This window comes from Echiichthys vipera, assembly GCF_963691815.1.
Source record: "Echiichthys vipera genome assembly, chromosome: 5".
Classification (NCBI taxonomy): domain Eukaryota; kingdom Metazoa; phylum Chordata; class Actinopteri; order Perciformes; family Trachinidae; genus Echiichthys; species Echiichthys vipera.
In genome coordinates this window covers 22964503-22991359 of record NC_139830.1, presented here as the reverse complement: position 1 = coordinate 22991359, position 26857 = coordinate 22964503, and the positions used below count along the sequence as shown (strand labels likewise).

Here is a 26857-nt window from a genome sequence, read left to right as displayed (position 1 = left end):
TAAAACAACTTAAGCTCATAACTTAAGCTCTTAATTTTTCTTTTAAAAAGTTAAACTTGCCGTGTATTTCATGTTGAGGTGTGTTTTTTGAGTTTTTACGTCTTGACCCAGCTGTCCATCTTATCTTTATTGTATTTGTATATTGTTAAATCCATAAAAAGAAGATCCCATGAGAAATGACATACAGTCATACTGTGAGTGTATATATCAGCAGCCTCTACTCACATCTTGGTCAGCTAATACCATCTCGCCCCATCAGGCAGATGATACAATGTCCCATGCTGCAGCCTGAACAGATACAAGAGTCTGTTGCTCCCCTGCCAATAAAACTGATTAACTCAGAATGATAGTCTGGGTCTCCACTGCGCCTGAGAACTTGCGCGTACACACACACACACACACACACACACACACACACACACACACACACACACACACACACACACACACACACACACACACACACACACACACACACACACACACACACACACACACACACACACACACACACACACACACACACACACACACACACACACACACACACACACACCCATTCATATTCTATTCTTTCCTTAGTACCTCTTGTTTATTTGTGCTTGGGTACAGTAATTGGGTACATTTCTTTCTAGTGGTGGATGTCATTAATTGCAGGTTTTGTGTAATACATTTTTTTTTTTTTATCCTGCAATGTTGTTTCCGTGTCCTTGCTGCTGTGACTTCCAAGACAAATTTTCCTGCAAGGACAATAACAATTATTTGATCTAATCTAATCTTCTCTTGGAATAAGCAGCTGGTGGAGGGTGAGTATTCAGAAATATCGCTATCGCTATCAGTATCCTGACATTATGACAGCACACTATTTATTTTACTATTTGACTTACTATAAAACCAATCTTGTGTAACCGGTGGTTAAGCGCTGGTAGCGTTTTGACTTTCAACACTTGTCCTTGGCCTGGCTTTATCTGCAGCCCGCTCATTTACTGGCACATCTGCACACGTTTAACATTCCCTGTGTTATCCACTCTGCCTCTTTAAAGAGATCCCTCTCAACCTCAGTATTATAATTTGACACTGAGTTTATTCTGCGAGGCTAAATTGTGCAGGTACAATCACATAACCCTTACAAGACACCACTGAATTATACATATAGATGAAATAATAACTTTGACAGCCTTGCCAAGATTCATTATCATGGTTTTTCTTATTCCAAATAGACAAGCAAAGAGATGACTCCTGCTGAAGAACACCTTTTGAATACATAATGTTAAAGATCAGTACTTAATTTAATCGGATAGTATCAGTTAAATTTCCCATTTATTTGTTAACCTTGTTACACATTGGACTCCTGGCAAATGTCTGGCTTTACACGTGAGTCACAGAGAAGTATGAGTATAATTGTCTGGGGTCGCACATTTACAAAAAAAAAAAAATATGATGAGTTATGGATTAAACTATTTGCACTCTCAATTCGACCCCAAAATCGAAATTATATATAAAAAAAAGACAAAGAAACCTTTCACTGCTTACTCTGCATTCATTACTAAAAGCACAAACTATTTGTGCTTGTTGACCTATTGAGTGACCTGAATAAAAAGGGAGGAAAAAGAACATGATTCAAAGAAAAACAAATATTTGATAGTCTTCAAGAGTTCAAATTAATGGAACCAGGGACAAAAGAAAAGACTACAATCACAATATAGTGGCTCAATACTGTAGGGTTGCAGTGCTTCAAGCTTAATGCTAACTTCAGCATGCTAATGGGTGATTTAGCACATTGGCTAATGTTGTTTCTCAAATTACTTTTGTTAGTACACTTCCATGTAGAAGCCTACACTGTGTACCCTATGTACTCATTTGTGTAGTGTATTCATTTTGACAGGGTAGTGCTGTCTCAAATTGCACACAGCTGTTATGCCATGGATGTATTAAGAGAATTGGATACAGCGTTCGAGGTGGAGCGTAGTCCACGTCTAAAAATACCCAGATGATTGGCACTGCTTCTGTCATACTTCCACACTATTGGGCCCATAGAGCAGGTGCACTACAGACTTTAGGGTTAAGCGCTCTACTAACTTGAATGGGAATTAAATTATTTAATCATATTCACAGGCTCTTCTAGACTTTCAGAATGTTATTGGACGGAATAGATCAAAATTTGATAGTGATTTAAATCAATTTACAGAAGGTGCATTGTTTTACAGACGTCTTTTTCGCTATGTACTGTAAGTGAATGGGAAAAAGTATTTTTGGGCCAAATGGCATCACTTATAATGGCATCATTTGTATAGTTAGGTGTTGGCTGTTGCAATCGTAAGTGCGGAAGCTTACTTGCCCAACATTTTCACCAGTTTGAAATATAGTGGCAGTCCTATAGCTTCCACTAGGTAACTTAATGAGATAACTTAATGTAACTGGGGTGAGTTAGGTTATGTGGCTCATAATTGTTTTGCGTAAGAGATTTTTGCAGTCACTGTTGCTCCCCTGAAGGGATGGAAAACATATTAGCAACAAGTAAGATCACTGAGTGATGAGAAAAGTCTCAGTTGAAAGGACTGTGACAGAGATTTGAGATGGCACTGACTGCAGCGGCTCTTCTCATCTGCTCTGTTTTGGAGGCCCTGCTGGTCGCAGTGAATCCTCTGAGGAAAACACACTCATGTTCAAAAAGCCCCAACTGAAAATTCAAAATCTTCCAACTGTTCAGCAGCTAGGACCTTTGACAGCTCACACATGCTTGTTAAAAAAATGACGTTTATGAATATTTATCGGGCCACGTGAACCCCAAATCTTTACAGTAGTTACAAAGATGAAGGCAGATGTTGAATTATGATGAGATCCTGATTTTTTTTGTATTCTAGTTAACTGATTTAAAGGAATGATTTGGTGAAGGAGTGTCTGGAAAGCACCACCTCTTCTCTGTTGTTTTAAATTTAATCCACAGCAATTCTAAAGGGCTAGTTCAGCCATATTGCAACACATGCAGTCCATAGTTTTCATAGGGAAATTACTTTTCATCCTGGACATCTGGGGGATCATTCTCCACTATTGGTTCATAGCGCTTGTAATAAAAATACTAGGGAGTACACATTAATTGTAATCTGCCTTGCATGTGAATTCTGTATGCACTGTGATCCAACAGTGACTCTTTGCACAGAATTGTGGTGTTTGGAGTTGGACAGAAGGTAATGATGTTATTCTATCATGCTGTGATAGAGGGTACATTATGTTACGCAGTCTCAGCTTGGTTTGGTAATATATCAGTTAAGTTAAAATCATGAACAAACAGACTGGTCCACACAGAAGGAAAGCATCTCTCCCTCCAACTGCTCTTTGAAAACACTATAGATAAACATGCTTGGAAAATCAGGCAGACCCCTCCAATGTCCTGTTTTCAGAATACTAACTGCTCCCATCAGGTAGACGCTATAGGGTTCCAAATTAAATACAGAAGATACCTGAATGAGTAAACTCTTTCATCCCTCTATCAGTGAATCTTCTAAACTGAGGACAAAAGGAGGGTGTGAAACGAAAGGGCTGCATTGCACTTTTGAATTCACTTTATGTCTGTACTGTGCCCTTCACGTCTGTTACGGCACTATTAATGTTTTAAGTAAGTATTTTTATGTGGCAGCCGTTATGTCCGAGACAAATTTCCCATGGGACAAATAAAGTATTCTTGAATCTTGGACTATTGCTTTGGTAGAAAAAATTCCCAGAGGCATATATCTTAACACCTGGACAAACAAAACTGAAACTGTCTGCATGAAACGTGGAAATAAGCAAGATGATTTTTTTTTGGGGGGGATATTTGAGTGAATCAACCTTTTAAAATAGACACCGCAGCTTAAAAGAGGATGAATACCGTCAAGTTCATCTGTACATACCTATTAGAGATTTGACCCCTTTTCCGCAATGAGACTGATTCTTGTAGATACTGTGTCAATCTAATAACATGAGCAAATAATAAATACATTACAAATGCCTAACTGGATGAAATGTGTGAATTATGAGGATACCAAAGAGGATGAAAGGCAAAACACATATTTATGAAAACAGTTCAAAGACAGTCACAAATGACTGGAATTAGGTACGTAGGCATCTGTGGTGTTTTTGGTGTGGTGAAGCACATAATCCCTTCAATGACTAAAACCGTCATCAAGGCTACATTTAAAGCTGCAAAGCTAATGTTTTAAGCATGTTCAAAAGGTCACTTTACACTGAACTCATGCCTTTCTTTCCGCGAAAATAGAAAAATAAGGTGTTTATAGTTCAAAGTTACACTGTGTTCTTTAAGCAGGATTTCTTTGGCCAACAAAAAATATTTCCCCTTTAGAGTTTTATGCCTGATGGTGTTTATATGCTTTGTAACAGCATTTCAACCTTTATGTGGGGAAATAAAATGTACAAAAAAAGTAAAATCAAGTGCAGCAAAATTTTAAAATGTCTGTTCAATTTTCTACGGAGTGGGAGTGGAGTGCATAACCTCAGTATATCTAAAAACGTAAGACAGAAAGAAAGAAATACAGCAACACATTCATCTTCCTATTTCACAGTAAAGCGTATAATTCAACACCAGACAAAGTCTAACCCCACTGGGATATTGTTGCTGACACACTAGAAATATTGGCGGAGCAAGCATGTTGTGTGGACCTACTTACGCAAAGGATTCCCCCCAGTGCAAAATACTGTCTTACCACCACTCATCGCTCCATTTGTGAGTCCCACTTTGAATCTAACTTGTTTCCTGAAAATAGGTTATAAGTCATAGGTGTGTGAGGACTTTTCTACTTGACTAACTGCACTGCTTCAAATGCCTGAGGCTAATAGACTTTTCATGAACTCAAACCGACCTACTGTGCCATTAGGACAGTGTAAATTTAGCACCATGATACTCGCTGAGCCTGTGAATAGAGCATCCTCTTCTGTAATACATAGTGTTCCTTCTTGAGACTGACAGTAATGACTTTCCCATATTAACATTTCAAATTTCCATTCATTCAGTGGAATTAATATCAAGCCTTTCATAATCCTCAGGTTTTCTAAAGCTTTTGTGACCATGAAGAAGAAGCCACTTCTTCAGAAAATTGAGCATTTACAGCTGCAAATGAGTTTTCTAAGATGGCAACCAGCCAGGAGAAATGTTTTATTCTTCAACTGACGCTGAATGTCTTTGAAAGACCTTTAAAAATGGTCAGCAAATCATTGGGTCTACCAATTAATTATTGGAGACAGTTAATTTTGTGAAAAAAAAAGCTAAATGAAAAATGTCTGTAGATGTTGATATAACTCATTTCTACCACATGCCTCAGGATATCAGCGAATGTTTTACAAGACAATATGTCCATGAAATGATGCTTCGTTTTGGTCCTGTGACGGAGGTCAGAGATAGCCTTAAGAAACAGATAGTCTCGGCAAAAAATGTAATGAGGGTGTTTAGGTGAGTCTAAAGTAAAGGAAGACATGTATCTGCCTGAGCAGCAATTTGACCCTTTTTAAAGACATGTTGGGTACCTTTTGGGAGTAATTACAAATCTTTAGCATCCTTTAAAGAGCTGTAATGCCCTTTAGCTGCACCAAACAGTCTGTGATTCACTATTAGTCGTAGCCCCAGTTAAACTATAACTTCAGAATGTATACGTTATTGATTAAAACTAAATCCTGTCTCCAATGAAAAACAAAACATACTTAAGTATTTATACTTTTATGTCAAAATAGAGCACATTGTACAGCATTAGTGATACTTTGGGAGATACAGTATCTCCTAGAGGAGAAGAGGATCCTCCTCTGTAAGGTTCAGATTATTCATATGATATGAATATACACATATTATATCCATTTTTTGAAAATAACAGTAACCTCAACATGCAACTCAGTCATAAAGACACTCACAGATTAAGTCATGGACACACGCTCGCATGGTCCCTCTTAATAACAGTTCAACATCAACAATACAAAAACATTTACATCTGTGAAGGACAATATTTCAGTTCCATGACTCAACACACGCACACACAGTACATACAAACTCATACAGGCTAGTTGTGTGCTTAAAATGATTATAACTCCGTCTTGACGCTCTTATTAAGTCCATCTGAAGCTTTTGCCCTCAAGTCATCCTTAAGCCATTTATTGAAAACCGCAATGGGGTCGATGTTCCAGTGTTTATGGAAAGAGATGGGCACCTGGTGTGCTAAGAAGTCTCTGGCATAGTCCTCTGGGCGTGCCTGAAAGGTAAGATTAAGTACAGTAATTTATATTTGGAAGCAGCCACAAGAGACAAGTGCTGCACAGAGCAAGAGTGAAGGCTTGAAAGTCTAAATCTTTGTTGAAACAGATACTGCATACTGAAAAGTATGCCACTGAAACTATTGTGTTTTCAGACAATATTTTCAACCAAACATCTGTAACTGAATTATTAAAAAAATAAAATAATAATAAATGTAATAAATAATAATAATAATAATAATAATAATAATAATACATAAATAATACATTTATAATATTCTCAAACTGTCTTCACCCTTTGTCTGTAACTCCTCCCCCGACAAAAAAAAGCTGCTCTGATTGGTCAAAGCTTCCAGTTCTTCCACATCTTTGCTCTCTGCACAATAATTGCAGCCGGGTAGTGACTTTGACAGCACTGTAGCAGTATTTTCTACCTATAGTATAGTTGTGACATCACAACTGTACAGAAGTCCTGGTGGCTCATTGAAAGGCACAGTTTCTGAGTATGGGCTATATGCATCACTGTCGTATCGAGTTTTTTGAATGCGGCCGCCTAAGTGGGGCAGTGACTTATACAAGGGTGGCATAGAAACACATAGAAATGAAATTAAATAGAAAGGACATTCCCATTCAAATAAATGTAGTAGAATGGTCAGAACAGTGGCCATTTTTATGTGTACTGGCAGAAAGTCGCAGAGGTGTGTTTTTTTAAGAAAAGGGTCCGATGTTCCCCGGTCTGTTATTTTTTCCACATCAGTGCTGAATTCCCCGACAAATAGGCTTATGTAGACCCTAACCATAACCTCTTACCCTAACCCAATGCTGTCATAGGGATGATCCCTGGTGGAGTTGGCAAACTAGCTTACTAGCCAGCTGTCCACTGGTGGGGTTGGCTGGCTTGCTGAACAGCGGGCTGGTCACCTTGACAACTAACAACAAATACCATTTTGTTTTGTACGTGTCAAATTACCAGGGCAAACAGCTCAATGTCCTTTCTATCCAATTGAATTTCAGTGCATGAAGTATATGCCTGTGCTGATATATGTCGGAATAACATTAACTCTTAACATTCCAGCTATTTGCCCTTCAGAGGCTGTTGTGGGCTCAGTTATAAAGCTAGAGTAACCATGATGTTTTGAATGCTCTCTCTCTCTTTGTGGTTGTGATTTTTCAAGAGGTCACAACAGGTAATTTTATACAGTGAGCTCAAGTTTAAAAAAAAATGGTCTCATTACAGAAATTGCTACTTTAGGGACTAACATGGATACCATTGGGCTAAGAGTGTCATTTTTTCAGTCATATCCAATGTATACAATTAAATTAATATCAATATTCAGACATATTCAAATACACCAATTTAGAGTAGACCCAAAAAAGTATTTTGTACTGCATGAGAAAAAACATTTTTTTGTTGACACACTGTATTCCCTAGATTGTCTAGTTTCGTATGATACCAATATCTTCACCGCGTTTTTAAGCATACTCTAGCATAGAGCCTGCTCCAATATGGTATGGTAATAATTAGAAGAGCTTTTAGTTATAACAATTTGTTGATTTAATTGGCTGATTGTTTGACAGTGACCTATAATTTGGGTTAAATAAACGTATTGGTTTGTCAACCTTTTTAGAGAATGGGTGTCTTATTAAAATTACTGCACGCTTATTTAGGCCCAATCCCATTTCTCATTTATACCACTCCCCCTTCCCCTTGTTCCTTGAAACAGAATGAAAGGGGTAGGGGATAAAAATCTACCCCTACAAAATGGGACACCCCTTTGAACGTGATATTTCATTACAAACGGCTTTACATAGCCCTCGATGCCAGAGGGAATTAAGACATCCCTACCCCTACTTGTGAACATGCAAAACTGAAGGCTAGGGCTAAGGCGTAGAAGCAAGGGGTGAAATGGGATTGGGCCTTATATGTGTGAAAGTGATTTCACTTGCCTCTGCTAATTAGCACTCTAATCGGGACTGTGTCATTTTGTACAGATGTTGCTTGATTGACACCCAACTAACTCTCCTGTTGTTTTGTTTCTGTTGAATTATTTACAACTTTTCCACAGAAAACATTTTGACATATTACAGTACAAAAAGCACAAGTGTAAATAATAAAATAGATGATGGCTGAATTCCATTGAGCTGGTTCAGTTTCAGGGTCCTGGTATTGCACACACTGACTCACTGTCACAGTGGCATGGCGTACTGACATTTGAATAGAACAGATCCATCTATAATGTTTTTAATAACGCTTGTGCTCTTCCTACTATGACAAGCCAAAATGTCTGCTGTGAATCTGTAAGCTCAGATACAGCTGACTTAATACTGCCTGCAAAGGTTAAAACAAATATAGATGTTCATTCAAATCCATCATGCAAGGTAATTAAACTCATATTTAATTGATATAGAGCTATAATGTCATTGCACAGTGTTTTTAACCTTCACAAAATCAATTCTGCAACCATCAAGTTATACCCCTGGGAATCTTTCCCATCTTGCCCATTTTTCACATGTGACGTGAATGTGACACAATGCTGCATTTAAATCATGTCAGCAGTATGGGAAGAATGTTGTGAAGTCATTTTACTTCTGTATGCCAAATGGGAGATATGGTGGCTGTCAGAAATTCCTGATATCTCAGAGAATTAAAAGCACAGAGATCTAAGATGACTTAAACACAAGCAGAAATCTAATCAACCAGGAAAGCTGAAAACACTTGTGAGGGTGTGCAGGGCCTCTGAATATGAGATACCAGTTGTGTTATCGACTACCAATAAGAACGAGGTCTCTATCTGTTTCTGGATGATGAAAAACCTGTGATGAAATCTCACTTTCTTTGCAGTTCATTTAAAGGCACCGTGTATCACACTGCAAAATGTCCCCTTTAACTGAACAGTGTTGAAGGGATGTTTTTCACTAAGACAGAAAAACATTTTATGTAATATTTGGATGGCATTTTATAATAATAGAAAAGCTACATAACTCTCCCCACCACGGATACAAATGTCATACAGAGAAAGACACAAAGAATGTATTGTTAGAGTGTGAATACAACCTGGTGGAATAGTGGACTATGTGTGACAGGAAGTCCGAGAGCATTGAGACACATTCCCAGCACCATGTCATCCGGTGCGTCATTGCTGTAGCACTTGCAGCCGCTGTTAAGAAGTCGGACCACAGCCTCCCTGCTGAACACCATACTGCAGCAACACAAAGATGGACTTCAAATAGATACATTACACAGTCGATTTAGCTGTACTTTAAATGATCAGTTTCATAGCAAATGTTGGAAAGAAAATAAGTAGCTTTCAGCTAACATCTTAAGGTTCAGCGTGCTTATTTTCTTCAGTCGTGAAAGGGCGACAGAGAGTGAAACTGAAATTCAAGCTGAGAGTGAGATGTGAACCGGCTCTGCACGACAAGGATGCGACATCTCTTTGAAAAGAGACGCAATTACACATGAAAAAAACAAATCTCGGGCTGCCAAAAAACACCACTCATTGCCACTCAAAACAGTTATTATAAGATATCACTTTTAAGAAAACTGGCAGTTGCAGTGCTGTAAAGTGTCACAGCCCCTGAAGTGTCTCTATATAGTGTTGCTCACACAGCTCACTCACAGCTCAAGACTTATCGGCCATAGAGCTTTTCTCCAGCACTGGCAGCTGACGTATAACTTGTGCTTATGGCCCACTTTTACTGGCATGCAATAAGAAAATATGGATCCTTTGGAATTGTAACTTTTGGGCTATATGTGTTGTTGAGTAAACATTGACTCCCTGTCTTGTCCTATCACCCGAGGACCATATGTTTACAATACTTTGCAATGATTTATTACATATTTTTATGGAGCATCTTTACTGTAGTGCAGCCTGCAAACCACAATTTCCCTTAAGGGAGCAACACACCTTTAAACTGAATTGAAATGGATTATCTGTAAATTACAGATTACAAGTTTTCCATTACATATTTTATAGTCCCTCTGCTGCGTTTGTATCTTTCATTATTATTCCCAGAGCATCGGAGCTGTGAAACTCACCCTCCACCTCCTGTGATGTAGCTGTAGCCTCCTTGGCTCAGGCCATAGCCGTACCTCTCCCCTAGGCACACTGGTTCCGAGGAGTTGTAACAGCTCAGCAATATTTGCAGTCTGGAGAGGCTACAGGAAGCACAGATCAAACTCATCATGCACTCATCATCATTATACACCCATGCCTGCGAGTACACACATATGAAACCATCCATTTAGAAGCTGAAATAACTGCTCTCCCTCAGGCACTATTACACATCTAGAGGCTTCCACATGAAGCGGAAACCTGGCAGATGTAAAGTGAAGCCAGCTGGACTTGAATTTATGTACTGAGCTTTTTAGATGTTCGACAGGATGGTAATATCTCTGAAACTCATTTTCCCAAAATGACTTAATTCCCTCACTGTGCAAACCTTTTTATGGCTGAGAGAGAGACTAGATTATTGTTATATTCTGTTAAATGTATGAATAAATGTCACTCAAACTTAATGGAAGAAAAATTAACGTGCAGCATTTAAGGAATGAGAAACTGTGTCCCAGCTGAAAAAAAAAGGAGGGAAACGTAATGTTGAAAACCCATTTCCAGATCATGAAAATGTACCTGATAAGTGTGTCATCATCTACAACAAGGAGCCACTTTGTGTTTGGGACAGAGCTGCTTAGAAATCTTCCAAGGATTGCAAATGTTTTCCCACAGTGGCCTGCAAACAGAGACATGCTATCAATACACTGGCCTGTACGACTTAATCACATATTGACCATGCGCTGCATAGAGGTCCACCAAGATAAATTACCCGGATGTGGGAACAAAAACTCTTGGCATAAGCAGGTTATTTCATGCATGCACACTCCTGCATACAGTACACATACAGTACTCTCGACACCAGCTCTGCCACATAAAGCAAAAAAAGAACAGCCATAAATTGTTAATGTTAAACGATTTGAAAGGCTAATTAACAGTCACAAAAAGTAACTATAAAAACAGCAACACTATGGCAATAACGTGCTGATGAGTGAATTATTTTTTCAACACAAATTGTTCCTCTGGGAATCCAGCTTGGGCAATGTTAATATCATGCTCTAACTGATACGAAAAAGAATCATTAGATGTAGCCAATGGGGTTTAATTAAAACAATATGAAAGAAAATTGCCGTTGCTATTGTTAATTAGACTTTCATTCATTTAATAGGAGGAGGCAAATGAGTGGGACTACTGTTTCTAAGCCTAACAAGGGTGATGAACATTTGCAATTTATATTTTAGCATTTACTTGACAGTTTTATGAATCATAAGTTACAACGTTTGAACAAGTAGTGGCTATAGGTGAGCACATCAGTGATCAAACAAGTGTCAAAGAATTAAGGAGGCAAAAATGACTTTGCAACCTTTTTAGGATTTGCGACATTACAACAAATCTTGTCAATACAAGGATGTGTCCTCTAGAGGTTTGTGAGCAGAGAGAAAGCTGCTGCCTATATTCTCGCGTCTCAAAGAAATAATAAGGTAGGGCCTATGTTTGGCATGATGGGCCAGGAAGATCAAACTTTTACTCTGGCATGTTTGTCATGACTGCCAGATGGAACAAAATGTCCCCTGCCAACACCTGAAAACAAAAACAGTGATGTGGTAGTACACAACAAATACAAGGAACCCAAAGAAATATACTCATCAGAACCCACATATCTGCGCACATCAGGACTGAGAGCTGAGACACGGAATTCCCCGGTGGCAAGCATCACAAAGAATACTGAGGGCCCACTGTTTTATTTATAAGGTACCCAAGGTGTTTTTTTCAGAGTATCTGAATATAGAATGAGTTAGGACACCTTGAACTGCTGACAGGAATAAAATCCAAAAATGTGCTTTTAGAGGCAGATCTCCCGACAAGTCTGGTAATCTTATTTCTAGTTGGAGGTTAGTGAGTGAAGTTCCGGGGCATGGAAAAATGCAGTAGATTCCATATTCATGTCTCATGCAGTACCTGTCATTAAAATATCTGCACAACACAGAGCCCTACCACTGCTACATGGACTTGAGCATAATAATACACAAAGAAGTGTCTTCCACCAGCGGGTCTATGGGCTCCGTTTTGTGGTAAGTATAACACACTGGACCATGAATAGTTAGAGTACTTGATAAAGTTCCTTTGCTATTTTCCAATTTCAAGGTCTTGCATCACCCTCCTACTCACTTGCTGTATCTTAACTTTAAATTTATTTTTTTCCAAATATATATACTGTAAGGTTTTTTTTTTTTCTTCTTCATATTTATTTGTGACTACAGGTGTAAGCATGATTACCCAGATAGTTTTAAATGGACTCAAAGCTTGTTTCTACAGATAACCAAGTGAATGTATTTTATTGTTAAAATAGTCTTAAGGTTGGTTTTATTGATCATTTACCAGCGACTTCATAAGTATGAGAATTTACCCCCACATCTTGTTAGCTACAGTTTTGTTCTGCTTTTTTTGTTGAATAGCTAGCTTGCCATTCTGACCATTCTCTTTAAAATATACAGAACTACTGTATTTTACAAACATACATTAGTGATATTGTTTGAAGACTTGGCTCTCAAAGCACAGGCAAGTCAATGGAATCAATGAAGTCAGTGGAGGGTGAAAACGAAAGAATAATGGTGGTGACTACAGATTCCTGACATATTGATGCACATTGACAGTTGATGAACTCCAAGGCCTTCGTTAGCATAAACCTTGATATCTTGGGAAACTAACCCAAAGAGGTAGACAAAAAGAAATAAATTATGTATATACTGACTTAAACTCGAGTTTAGTCTGATAACTGATTAAGTACCATGTGGGTATTTGGCACTGAGAGATAGAGAAACTGCTTATTTTTCATTTGACCTCAATCATATATAATTTCAGTGCATACTTATCTTGTTCAGTAAATGTATATGATCGTAAGTGTGTTAGTTATTACAAACATTATTTCAGGTATCGGCAGAATACTTTAGGCAACACTCTGAACCTCAAATAGCTACCAGTGCTGTGCATGGGTGTGTGAATGTCGTTTAAATGATTAGATTCAGAATAGTGTATAGATGTGTGTGTGAATGTGCCTATATGACAAGTAGTGTAGAAAGTGCCTTGAGTGGTCAGATAACTACAAAGGTTCTATAGAAGTCCATTTATCACTTACCAACGTTTCTATGCTGGTTGCTAAGGCCACTGTGCCAACACATATAGCCTCAAGTGGTTTGTATCATTGTCTCTGCATTGTGTCGCCACATTTCTCAACACAAAACCACCAAGTGTCCTTGCTAACTTAACAATATGATGGGTACATGCTAAGGTCATCAGTTTTAATCATCAGCTCCGACTCGGATAAATAAAAGTTTATATGTCCGTTTGTTTTGTGGAAAGCTACATATCCGATGATCCTCAGCCAGAAGGGCTATAGAAAAGAATAGTAATATCAAAACATCTGACAAGTTTTGATAATTATGACACATTTTGATGTAAGACTGTTGTCTGTTGTCATGGTGTTGTTTTACTAAGTGCCAATCACCTTTAAGAGCTCCTTTTTTCTAGACTTCAGATTCAAAACTCTGAAAAAACAACAACAAAAAAAACTACAACAACCCGTCTGCTGTATGTATTCCAGGATAAAAATAGTATTATAAGTACTCTTTGTTAGATTGACAGTATGCTGAGAGTAGCTTCAGCATCTGGCCGCTTACCAAACTAGAAAAAATATCCCTGCCTTGATGATGGACAGTGGATTGCTGCCAAACTTCCAACACTAGATTGTTCTCTCCCGAAAGCAGATCTACTGGCATACAGTGGAGAGAACAATTACAAGTAAAAAAGACACTTTCTCTAAGATGAGCTATGAGAAATACATATCAACACTGTCTTCAGTAAATATTAGTATAATTTACTGGTTCATTCTAGAGTAAGACATTAAACTTGCAAGTAAGTCACACTCACTCACTGCAGCCCCAGGTTATGTGTTGTGCTATGCAAATGAAGGTTTAAGAAGTCAGACAACTTCCACTTGTTTTTTTCTCTCTATCTAAGGCATTACAGTTGCCATCCTGCCAGTTTGACAGGATGGCAACTTTGAATGGGAGCACACATGATCTCTTGCCCTGAGAATATCATGATAAAAATCTTGAATAGTAATGTTGCTCTGCTTAGGGCAAATGAACAGGCACATCTTTGGGTCAGAATAGGTTACCCTATAGGTTCAGCACCGACCAATCATGGCAAACCATTTATCTAAACAACAATCTCGGAACCCATCAGCAGATAAGCCTCTGGTGCAACAGCTAATACGTTGAGCTTTCTGGTGTAGCCAGTGGATATCCGGCCCAACACTTTCTCTTCCAAGCGGCTTTCATTGTTTACGGTCTGATTAGCAACTTGAGCCGAGAGAATGGAGCTAGAGTTGAGAGATGCCGTCTCTATAAACAGATGACAAACATTAAATTAACCATTACCTCCTCAACCCAGCAGCTATGCAGATCTCTGAGAGCAATGCTAAAAACTGTCACACCTGGGTCTATGGCCTTGTCGCACATGTACAAGAGTGTTTCAAAGACCTTAGCCCAATATTGTCTCATATTTTGGTAGGCCCGGAATGAATGAGTAAGGGTTGCTGATAGGACTCTATTATATTAAGTGGTGGTGCTTCTTATATTATTTGCCTGTCATGTGTGTTAATGCAGGTGGAAAACTCTTTCTGTAAAATGCAATCTAGTGCACCACCAATGGGATGAACAGCGTGCAATCAGTAAGTCAATATAATACACACCAATAGAAGCCAGATTTTAATTACGTATTTAAATCATGGTGCTTTATTCAGCGTAAATTCTCTTTTAAAACTATCCCTGCACAGTATATGTCAAATAGTTAGTAAGCAGTCATTAACTGTATAATACAATATGGTAGCGGCATGTTTAATGATTTCTCAGGGTTTTAATGTTTGCTTCTTTTTTTTTCATTTTTTAATTAAAGCAGGTATGGTTTCAGTCCAACATGGCCCGACTCCAAACAATTACACATTAGTGATGCATTATAAGCTGCAGAGTGGAACTGTGGTGGCCTAGATTGTACTGTCACCTTCGTTATCACTCTTCACACAGCAGACCTCCACCTTTACACTATTATGCCATTTTAAGATGATGCAGCTAGGACTCTACTTTTATAAGATGCATCAGTGAAGTCAGGATGTATTGACTGTTGTTAATAACAAGCAGAAACCTTGTATTGTCTTGGTCTTCACAGACCAACAATCTAGTCAAAGTGTGAAACCCCTCCATCACTGCTGATTCCTTCTGCTGCCATGTGGTTAGCTGACAGGGATAATAACATCATTCTGAATGTTACATCAAGCTGTGACATAAAGGTTTGAAATCTGATGGAAAAATCGGATTTGAGCAGCTGAAGTAAGATACATCCTAAGAAATCTGATAAAACTTTCTTAAATCAGATTTGCAAAAATCGATTTCCTTGAGGATATGTTCTATAGACATTTGATTTTAAAAAAATCAAACGTGACTGCAGCAAAAAAGTCATGAGAGTATTGACAACTGGTGCAAGAACTATCTGCGGCTCAGTGTCAGGAAGGCAAAGGAGTTGAGAGTGGATTTGTTACAGAGCGAGAAGCTGCTGATACCTGTCACTATCCACAAGGAGGTGGAGATGAAGCAGCACTCAACTACCAGGCTTGCATTCCAACAAAAAACCTGGATAGATAACAGGGTAACTTCACAAGAAAAGGTTGACTTTTGTTCGTGCAGATTCAACTCTGCAAAGGACTAGTCCACGTGTTCCAGCAAGTAGCTGGTGGCCGCTTGTATCCTTCACTGCCTCAAAGCAAATATGTCCTTGTTAAGAGCTGAACTGCCTAGAGAGAGTAACTGAAGGGAGGCTGGAGACTAAACCAGACTCTTTCGAACAACAACCCTCACCCCTCCTGTGGCTGAAAGTGTCTGCGGCCAAGCATTATCACATTAAGGTGCAACATGAGAGGTCTTCGGTGCCATTTTGTGCCAACAGCCATCAGCCTGTAAAGTAATTTGCACCCAAATGACCTCTAGCTCAGGCAACCAGGCGGGTGCAGAAGCTGAGGAGCTAAAGCTGTATTTACAAACTACTCTGGATTGCTTTTTGTACCCGTTCTCATACTTGTTTCTTATTATCATACATTATACATTGTCAGCAGGAGATGCTGAAGGATGTTGTTGCAGGATACAGATTCTCCTGAGGGGTCACCAGGATCTCAGACCATCTGGGGGGATCTGTTCCAGGGTCTCCCAGTCAGCCATTCCTGGTGCCCCTACAGTGGGAACCACCTTTTCCTGCTACCTGTTGCAATGGTTGTTAACCTCTGAACTCTTGATTTTCTCCTCGATTTCAACTCATGACATTTTGGGAAATACTCTCGCTGAAAGTTAAATGACAAAATAAATGCCACTCTCATATAAGGCTACAGTTCATCCAGAAGCTAGTCACTCTCTAATTTAGCAAAGAGACTGGAAATAGCTAACCTGGCTGCTTGCTTCAGCTCCATATTTCATGAACCAATATAACAGTGGTATCGATCTTCTCATCTTACTCTTGCCAAGAAAGTCTAGAAACATGTTTCTAACATGACAAACTATTTCTCTAGATAAGACTTGGGTATGCTATAAGTGTTCGTCAAGATGGACCTGACAGCCTGTTCAAAGGGCTTCAGTGAACTGTGATTAAAAATTCACCACTACCAGTGATGAAATGACCTCAAGACAGATTATAACCAGCTCTTGAACAAACCAATAATCGCAAACATTTCATTAAATTCCGACCGTCCTACACTCAGCGGGAATCAGCAGGGGATGTTGGCCACGCTTCTGGTGAGTAAATGGGCAGCCAGAGGGAAGACCCTCACATTCAACAGCAGGCACAGACCCATTCATCATCTCAGAATTACTCTGAGAAACAATATATAAGAAAGCATGCAATACTTTGAAAATATCTTAGCACAATAAACAGAAAAAAGTCCTAATACAATCAACTAAAATAACAACGTTTTTCATGTAATGTAGCTCTGTATGTGAAGTGTCTCCATTACCATAGGCCAACTATATCTGTTGGTGCAAATGAGGCTGAAGAAGTTTCGTCTATGGAAGGAGCACTTACCTCTTTCAGTATTTGGAATTCCTAAATTAATGGTAGGTATTGAAGGATCAGCATGGTCACTGTAGTACTCTAAAAAGAAGGCATCCTTTTCCCAGGTCTTCTTTATCACTGGAACTAGAGCATAGGGGATACAAATCAATAGTGCTCACTACAGTAAGCTTCATAACAAGCAGACCTCTGGCTCTGTGTGTGATGCAGACTTCTCTGAGCAAATTATTATTTCATATTTATTGCAATACATGGTTCCTCCGATGTCTTTTATTGTAAAATGTATTGGAAATAAAAGAGGAAAATAAGATGTTCTGGTTTTTATCCTCCCACTTTGTTGAAAGTTCAATATAAAGATAAAGAGATAAAATATCAGAACTAGGTATTATGTGTATGTACACACACTTTGAATCAGTGGGATTTCATGTTAAATTTGTTTTAATAATGTTTATACCAAAAAAAAAAAAAAATCACAAAACTTGTACATACTGAAAACCAAAAGCATTCTTCAGTTTAAGCAGTTCTTTTTTTCTTTTTGAAGTTTTTCTGTACATTTGATTTGGGTCTTACTGATGAGATCTGGAGGTTTTGTGATGAGTTTCTGGGTTGTTGAGGCGAGAGTGTATGCGGGCTGAGAAACACAGAATACCCAGAGATCTGCAGCAGCAGCTCGAGGCTGTGTTCAACTCTCATAAATCAACAAAAGTGAATCAGAGTGGCATATCTAACACGGAAAGAAAGAACCGAAAATATAAAAAGTTGAGCTGGCTGGCTTTCACTGCCTTTAAAAGCTCGTTGGAAAGCAAGCAACTGAACTCATGAAGAACTGTTGAGCTACAACTAAAAGTACAATCTAGCTTCAAATATCACACTGCTATATATTTTTTCAAATTCAAAAACACATTCTTTGTCCCCAAGGGGCTATTAGCAGATGTGTTATGTATCACTGCATTTGAATTATGTAAGCCAAACTAAACTAAAGTGCATCATGCAGGTCAGATGTTGATTGCATGCTGTTCTGTAGTGGACAATCAATAGACGTTAAGGAAAACAGACACGCAAACCTGCACATCAAAAACAAAACAACCCACACTTGAAAAAATGTCTTAATAAAGAAATTGGAAGCGATGGAAACACGCACTTAGTATTTTAGTAAAAATGTACCATATGTTTAATGAGTAATAGCTGCTTTAATACTGTACTACATTTCTATACTATATTACGCAACACTATACTATTTATATGAATGTCACAACATTTACTGTAATGTAGCAGGTACAGCACTCTTCAACTTTATACACAACCCATTATTTGTGTGATATGATATTTAAAGTTTGTTTTATTTTATTTGATATGGTCTGTCTCATGTAGTAATTAAATTTCTTCTCTTTTGTTTTGTGAATATTTGTATGTAAGTGTTGTATGTGTGGATTGTTGTTGACAGAATAAAGCTCAACAAACCAAATCAAACCAACTGGGAAGAATTTTTCATGATTTTTTAAATCTACACAGATTTACCCATTTCTTCTTGATGGTATAGTTCAAGGTAGCTTTACCACTGTTGCAGTATGAAAGCACCAAAGACTCAAAAAGTTGAACTACTTATGAAGGACGAATCTTCCATACTGTTCACACTGAACTATTCTTAGCTACAATAATAAGGGCGCACTCAGACGTGGCCCGGTTGATCTATGTCGTGCTTGAGAGCGATTGTCACCCCTCCCTGCTCGCCTGCTGGCCAGGCCCGGCCTGTACTCTCACTGCTTCAAAACATCCGGGCCACGGCACAATTGCTTCTTGCCTATAAGCCTATATATACACATCCTATGCCCGTGCTCGTACATGCACAATTGTGTCATGCTGTGACCCACCTCTCTAAACCGGGCCAGGGCTTGGAAGCGTGCCGAGCCGGTTGAACTCACACTGGTTAAACGAACTAGACAAATTAGCCGTGAATCATGCTTGAGCACGGTACGAATGCCAAGTGTGAGTGCACCCCAAGAAAAAAAGAATGAAAAACTCTTCAGCCACCCTTTTACAAATTAACACTCATTTCTAAATAGATTACTCTGCATTTTCATGTCCATCCCATTGTTTTTGCACTACTGTATAATCACTAAAGATAAAGAGGATAAAAAAGCCGGAACACTTAGTGACATCGTAAATTAAATACAAGGCTTTTATCATGTCTATTTTTTATTGATCTGAGCTAAACGTTGATATATAAATCAAATATTCATTTTCATCTTCTATACATTTGAAACTGATAATGGCAGCTTGCCAGAGGAAATATTAATTAAGGTAATTAGTGTAATTACCTTTGAGCGACACTCTTTGAATGTAGTGTACAATTTGTCTGATCCTTCTGAAATTAATCTGCAATTCGATCCACTGACTGAACTTGCTATATTCTTTGATCAGCTTAAAATAGAAGCAGCTTTACTGCAAAAATAAACAAGTGATTTCTTCATATCTGCAGGATTGTCAGGATGATGGGTAAACCAAATCCATTGCGAGTCAACAACATGACAAAAGCATGTGCCATTCAAAGGGGAAACGTTGCATCTTCAGTGGATTCTGTGGTGGGGGGGACTTACCTCTTTCACTGTGAAACTTCCTACACGTTTTAACAGCAACAAATATATCTTCTTTATTCACAGGCTCCCCCTTTGATGAAAATAAAAGACATGGATCAAAGAGTCGCTCACATGAACACTCCACGTGAATCACATATGATTAAGAAAGAATCTATTTTATATGCAGCCAAATGATTGAATTTCAGTTTTCCCCACGATATTAAGTGTCTGAGTGATCTGTGGAAGTTGTTATCTTCAAAGTGAAATTAGAATTGGATATTTCTGTAAATGGTCTAAGGTCATTAGGCTCTCTGATTGTCTTTGACTGTCACTCCGAAACTAAAGACACACAACGCAGCAGCTGATAACACGGTGCAGTATATATATATATATATATATAAAAAGAAAGAAATTAGGATTTTACGCTGAATTATATGCTGAATTTGCAAAATGTAAAAGCCCTGGAAATAAAAAGACAAGCAACAGTGAGACTGAGAAAGATAAAAGTATAACAGACAGGATAAAGCTTAAAAAGGAATATCCCTGTGTGTATGTCTGAGCCCTTTGTTGCATGTATTCCAAAATGGAAGAGGCTGGGATGTTTTTTTCTTTTGACAAGCTCAAACAGTCACACAGAAAGATTCACTAAATCAACACCAGACAGAATGCATTAAAAATGTACGCTACATTACAAATGTCAAATGGCTGCTGTACGAAACATCACTTTTCTTTTGTAGACAGATGTGATATACAGCAACAATCTCTTGTGCCCCAATAAAGTGTGAGCATCGCACAGAAACCAGATGCTAGAAATGTATACAATAAGGAAAAGGGGCTTCAACTAATGATTATTTTAATCATTCCATTTATTTTACTGTTAGGAGAAAATTGCTTACACATCCAGCAGTTACAGGGCAACATTAGCTCTCATTTGGAGTCCAATATTCACTCTCTTTTAACTCTGTTTTTGGTCTCTAATAACTCCTGAGAGAAATATTTGGCTCTTAAGTGGTTAAATGCTCCCCCATGTCCACCAGCTAGTCATCTGTGGCTATGTCTGTGTCTGTCTTCAGTTTGGTTCTGCGGATAGTGTTCTGTAGGTCTTCTGAGCTTTATGGCCGTAAACAGCTCCTTGCTGCAGTGGAAAACGACACTAGAGCAGTGAGAGTGAACCAAAACCATAAAGTTGCTGGTCGGACAGCTAAATAATGAGCTGGACCTCGCTGTAATGTTCGGTAAAGCATTGGGGAGCTGCAGATTTAGGTGATAACACTCTGTTGGTTCATGGCTGCGAACGATTTACTTTTTCACATTTGAGAATGTGGAAACTACAAGTGTTGATCATACAGAACATCAGGCTGCACAGCCAGTTATCTACAGGTCAGACAGACAGACAGACAGACAATCAGACAGACAGACAATAAGACAGACGGACGGACAGACATTACAGGAATGAGTGTGTACTGTAAGCACAGATACATTGTTGACCCCCAAAACTAAAGAAGGCTCAAGCGACAGTCTTATTATGGGCTTCACTGCTCGTTTCCAGTTTCCTCATCAGACCACATTGTCTAATTCTTGTCTTTTTACTCATTTTAGGCAGGCTTCTGTCCTGAAATGTCTGCTATGCAGAGAGCTGAGAGCAATGGAACTGAAATAAAAAGGATATTTTGCTGCCACGTTCACTTTGTTGATCGGCGTCCTTTGCCTCCTTGAATCTGCCTCTTGAGGCTCTTGACTCTTTGTTGATATGGCAGCCAAGTGCTGCTGTGGCCCCTACTTGGCAATTTGTCCTGGAAGTGTTTCGAACACTGGCCGATTACGATATGTCCCCTCTTGTTTTGTTTGAATGGAAACTTCTCCCTGAATACTTATTAAACCTGTGACCTTCATGTTTCTCCACCGGCTGCTCCAGTCTTTGTATACTGGTTTTATGCAGTTTTATAAGGATAGTGATTTCCAGGAGGTAAAAACCACATGAATATAAATCTGACAATTCAGACTGCAACAAGCATGTATCAGACTCCAGACCACAAATGCACATGCAGTATGTGATTTGAATCACAAATGAAAAGATTTTATATTTTATGTTAAAACTAAGAGGGGAGGAAGGAAAAATCAGAACTGGGACACTTTCTGCAGTTCTGGCATCCTACATTCAATTCAACTCACCCACTCATGTTAGCTACAGTCACGTTTAAATCTGTTCTTTACAACAGTATTGATCGTTTTACTGGTGCATGTGGGGTTAACAACTACCAGCTAAAGAATGGCTGACACTTCTCATCAGCTCACACACACACCCAGTGTTCTTACAGCTACAGCAACATAATACTAACAATATATAAGGTATCATGTAGCAAAGCATCCTTGCAATAAAACTATGCAATATAATACTATACAATAGACATCATTATTCTTTCTACATGGCACTAAAAGTATTGGCCTTTCTCACTTTGCGACCTAATTATGGTGTCTTTTTTCTCAGCCACACCCACTAACTGACTCCCACTCAGATTAAACACAACATCAATTATGGCCAATTATTTCCTGCAGGAATATTGTATAGTAAGAAACTGCCAACCTTCTAGACATTTTTGCCTTCCACATAAAACGGACTGTAAAATACTTTATCTAGTAAGGAAACTACACTTGAGATAAATACTTATTTTGTAATTAAGCCTTTATTAAGTAATGAGAGTTATTTAATTAATTGTAAAGTTGCAGTGTAGCACCAGTTACTGACACCTTTAGTAGCATTACTCCTTTTAGTTTCATGTGAATAACCAACTTCCCAACACTTTTGCAACTCATTTTGCATTACTAAAAAAGAAACAACACATCCAGCTTATTCACAAGCAACAAATATCCCTCCGACACTTGTGCTTCATTTGATATTAACACAAAATATGTGCTCATGTAACAAAATTCTGATGGATAAAGGAGAAGGTTTGTTAGTCAACAGCTGTGGACAACATGCATTTGCATGTGGATTGGAATTCCTAGTCCAGATATGATCAAAGTATGTATCTAACAGAAGAAAATTAGCCAAAAACCTGTTACAACTTCATCTAATGTAAGTGCTGGAGATGGACAAACACATTTAGCAGAATATAAAAAATTAATTGAGCAGGTCAGATGAAACTTGAGATAAATAGAGGAACCGCAACAGATTGGTATATCTTTCCTGGCAGATGATAAAACCGAATTCAGCAAGCAAACAAGTAAACCTAAGGCTCCTATCGTTTTAGGTTAGTGCGCAATGTTCTATTGAATGGTGTATAGAGGCAGTCCTTTTCAAGGCCGTACTGCACTATTAAAAATCTGCGCTGCTTCGATGAAGCTGTGGGCACGAAGGCAGGAGGCCGAATATCGTCCATCATCACAGGAATACTGACATCTCACAGTGAAGGGCCCTCTATTTTATATTGTTCAATTTTCCTGGGAGGAAAATCTAATTGATCTGCACACAGAGCAGATACTCACACACAGAGGGGGCTCGGTGCTCAGAGTGGTGGCACAGTGGTGGGTCTGAGGAGAGTCCTCTGGCTCCGTGCACAGCTCAGGAACAGCAGTGAGATGTGGACCCTTTCCATTGTCCCAGATATACAAGGCAACCTGTAATAACACAGATTGATCTTTTCAAGTTTCCAAGCCAAAGATAAGACGCAATTTTTCAGACATACGTAAATGCTTTATAATAAACTTAACAGAAGGGATGTGGAATGTTTTCTGTCTTCTTTTATAAATACAACAATTTGACTCACAGCTAATTTAATATTTAAGATGAGTTGCAAAAAATATGAGGGGATGATAGAAAGGGGGAAACTGAGAGCTGGCGATTTTTACTGTACCGCTATCTGAAGTAGAGCAAAAGAAAATCTAGGATATAGTTGAATATTCTGCAGGGAAAGATCCAGACGTTACAGTAAAAGAATACGTAATGAGGACAGTATAATCAGAGTCTGAATTCTGGAAAATGTCTCAAAGTATAAGAAACTAAAGAATCTTGACACTGTGATGTTTTGCCGACTCACAGCCCGGAGCTAATCTACTGACAGTGAACTGGATCGACATTGAGGATTCATGCACAGTTGTCTGTACTTTTGCATGAAAGTAATCTTTATTTTTACTGGCATGTGCATGTTTGTGATGTGCATTGTGGCGTTTGAATTCTCATTAATCTGCAAAAATACAATTCAATGTAATTTCAAAACCACTTAAAAATTCCTTTGTTCCATTTGAAACTCTGAATTAGAAAATCACATCCTGTTTTTTATATAAAGAATATAACGTATTATAATTGAATCTGTACGGCTGAACTTATGCCATCTCTAACTGAAGCACCTTTTTCAGACTGGTTGCCTGATAAGTCTGATGCCGTATTTACTCAGCAAAATCCCTAGATTCCTCCCTGACTGAATTTCAGTGATAAAAATAAGAACCTGAATGCTGCGCCATGACAATTCTCCAAAGTAATGAGATTTTACTTCAAGGTTAGATGGATTTCGTGCCTCGCTCTTTTTGTGCAAATAAATTACAGTAGGTCAGAGTTGGCTTGAGTGTGAGAAATGAAAACATTGTTAAAAAATGGCTGAAAACCAGAAGCATCACAATCACTTTCCAAACACAAAAGGTCTGAATGTAACCATGTGACTTGCATGTTATCTCACCTCATGTTTCAGGTCAATGGTGAAGTCAGATTTAAGTGGCTCCTTTCTCACTTTGTTGGCAAGCCTAAAATAACAAATCATATATTTTTAGTTTTAGTATGCGATCAATATAAAATATAACCTCTCAAAAAGTGCAGTGATAGAAAGTGAATGACTCAATTTCACAGACACAAACAATTACTCACCGGACAACAAGGGGAGTGCTAATGGCCCAAGCAGCAGCAAAGTCTGGATATTTAAAGATGGAGGGATTCTCGGCAAACGCGTAGTGATGGATGATGGTTGACTCCTCGTCATGGAGGGGCTTACCAAGAAACCACTCCTGATAATGGAAAATGGTGTCACAGGCTGTCAGCATGAGTGCAGGTTACTTCTCTTAATTTAAGATTAAGATGTTGAGATCAGTCATTTTCACCCTTAACATATTGAGTTTTCACAGAAAATATTTGAAATTACATTGACTTTTGGGTGGCTAAGATTTTTGCTGGCTGTGAAAATCCTGAGATTTCTTGATAGAACAAAGGTCAAGATATACCAGGTACTATCATTATCATATTTCTCAACATATCTGGAGAAAAAAGAATCATATATATAGATAGAAAAATCTACCAACAGTTAATAGTATATGAGGTTTCATTGAATAGTTCAACATTAGGCTGGGCGATATTACCATTATCATCTTTTCCAAATTGCATATCTTGATAATGATATACACCACATTATAGCATGATTTCTGGTAATTCAATAAATAAATAGTCTATATGAAATAACCACATGGTAAAGCATATTCTTATATACTCCTGTGTGAATTTAAAGAGTATTTTCTTATTTTATTAAGAACTTCAGTGCAAAATGAACACAAAATGCAAGGATCAGAATGTAAGGAGTCGTCCAAATGACAGAATTATTACAGCAATGCAGTTTGGCCGCTGGCTTTTAGACATTGCGATAGAAACAATATAGAAAAATGAATGACATTTGTATATCGTTTTGGTGTTATATATCATCATAATGCCAGCCTTTCTTATTTCCTTATCTACGGTATAAGTTGGATGAAAGACGAATACCAGACTCAAGTATGTACGGTAAATATAAGGCTACAGCCAGCAGCTGGTTAGCTTAGCTAAATCTGTTTTTGTAAGGATTAAACATACTGGATATGAAATATGAATTACTGATATTTAGAGGTGTTGGTAAGCAGATTTATGTTACCTTTGGACAGAGATATACTAGCTATTTCACCATTGTAATCTTTCTGCTAAGCTAAGCTAAACAGCTGCTGGCTGTAACTTCATATTCAATGCACAGATATGAGAGTGGTATCAATCTTCTCATCTAACTCAAGACGAGAATGCAAATCAGCTTACTGACCACAATGCCCTGTAACACCTGAGAGAGAGTGTGTGTGTGAGAGAGAGAGAGAGAGAGAGAGAGAGAGAGAGAGAGAGAGAGAGAGAGAGAGAGAGAGAGAGAGAGAGAGAGAGAGAGAGAGAGAGAGAGAGAGAGAGAGAGAGAGAGAGAGAGAGAGAGAGAGAGAGCGAGTGAGAGAGAGAGAGAGAGAGAGAGAGAGAGAGAGAGAGAGAGAGAGAGAGAGAGAGGACTGTGCTTTAGGGCACATTGTAATGAATCAAATCATAAAGCGTTGTATCAATTGTCTCCTCCTCCTCAGAATAAGGTCTTTGGATAGTCACGCAATAATGAATTCCATCTCTGACCTGAAAGTGAAATACCATTCAAGGTCTAAATAGTCCAAGATGACAATAAAAAGGTTTCCATTTATTGTTTGGCAGAAGACAGACCGAAGCAAACGTCAGTATTTGCTGATCAAAATGTATCTTTTTTTCCTCTATGCTTTAGATCAAAGTGTATTTAACATCATTTTTGGCCCCGTTTCACTTGAAAGTGAGTTCAATCTTGAGTAGAGACTTGTCAAAAAGTACAAGTACAAGAAAAAAAATGTCAGTTATTTGGATTATTTTAAGAATTCATAAACAACCAAATTATTGATGGAGAAAGCTATATTTTGATAAGCTTGATTAAGAGTTGTCGTTTTTTTCTTACAACCCCAATATATGATTTTCTGACTGCAGTGTTTGTCCAACCTACCCCACCGACCCACATATAAGAAAATAATAATTTCATGAGTAGAGCGAAAGAGTTTAAATGAGGTCTAGAGCAGACTGGAGTGACATGTCTGAAAGGTAACATTGTGAGT

The 26857-nt window shown here is 38.3% G+C and overlaps 1 protein-coding gene across 1 annotated transcript in view; it reads right to left on the bottom strand.

The window, feature by feature from the left end:
• Nucleotides 1-5727: 5727 nt before the first annotated feature.
• b3glcta (beta 3-glucosyltransferase a) overlaps nucleotides 5728-26857 on the bottom strand; it is a 68356-nt gene continuing 47226 nt past the window's right edge. The window contains exons 7-15 of the mRNA XM_083913890.1: nucleotides 24828-24964; nucleotides 24643-24706; nucleotides 23456-23587; nucleotides 19991-20060; nucleotides 17406-17519; nucleotides 10863-10962; nucleotides 10271-10390; nucleotides 9287-9431; nucleotides 5728-6230 (exon numbers count right to left, since the gene is read on the bottom strand). Coding sequence (XP_083770016.1) covers nucleotides 6063-6230; nucleotides 9287-9431; nucleotides 10271-10390; nucleotides 10863-10962; nucleotides 17406-17519; nucleotides 19991-20060; nucleotides 23456-23587; nucleotides 24643-24706; nucleotides 24828-24964 — 1050 coding nt within the window. The 3' untranslated portion in view covers nucleotides 5728-6062. The remainder of the gene's footprint in view (nucleotides 6231-9286; nucleotides 9432-10270; nucleotides 10391-10862; nucleotides 10963-17405; nucleotides 17520-19990; nucleotides 20061-23455; nucleotides 23588-24642; nucleotides 24707-24827; nucleotides 24965-26857) is intronic.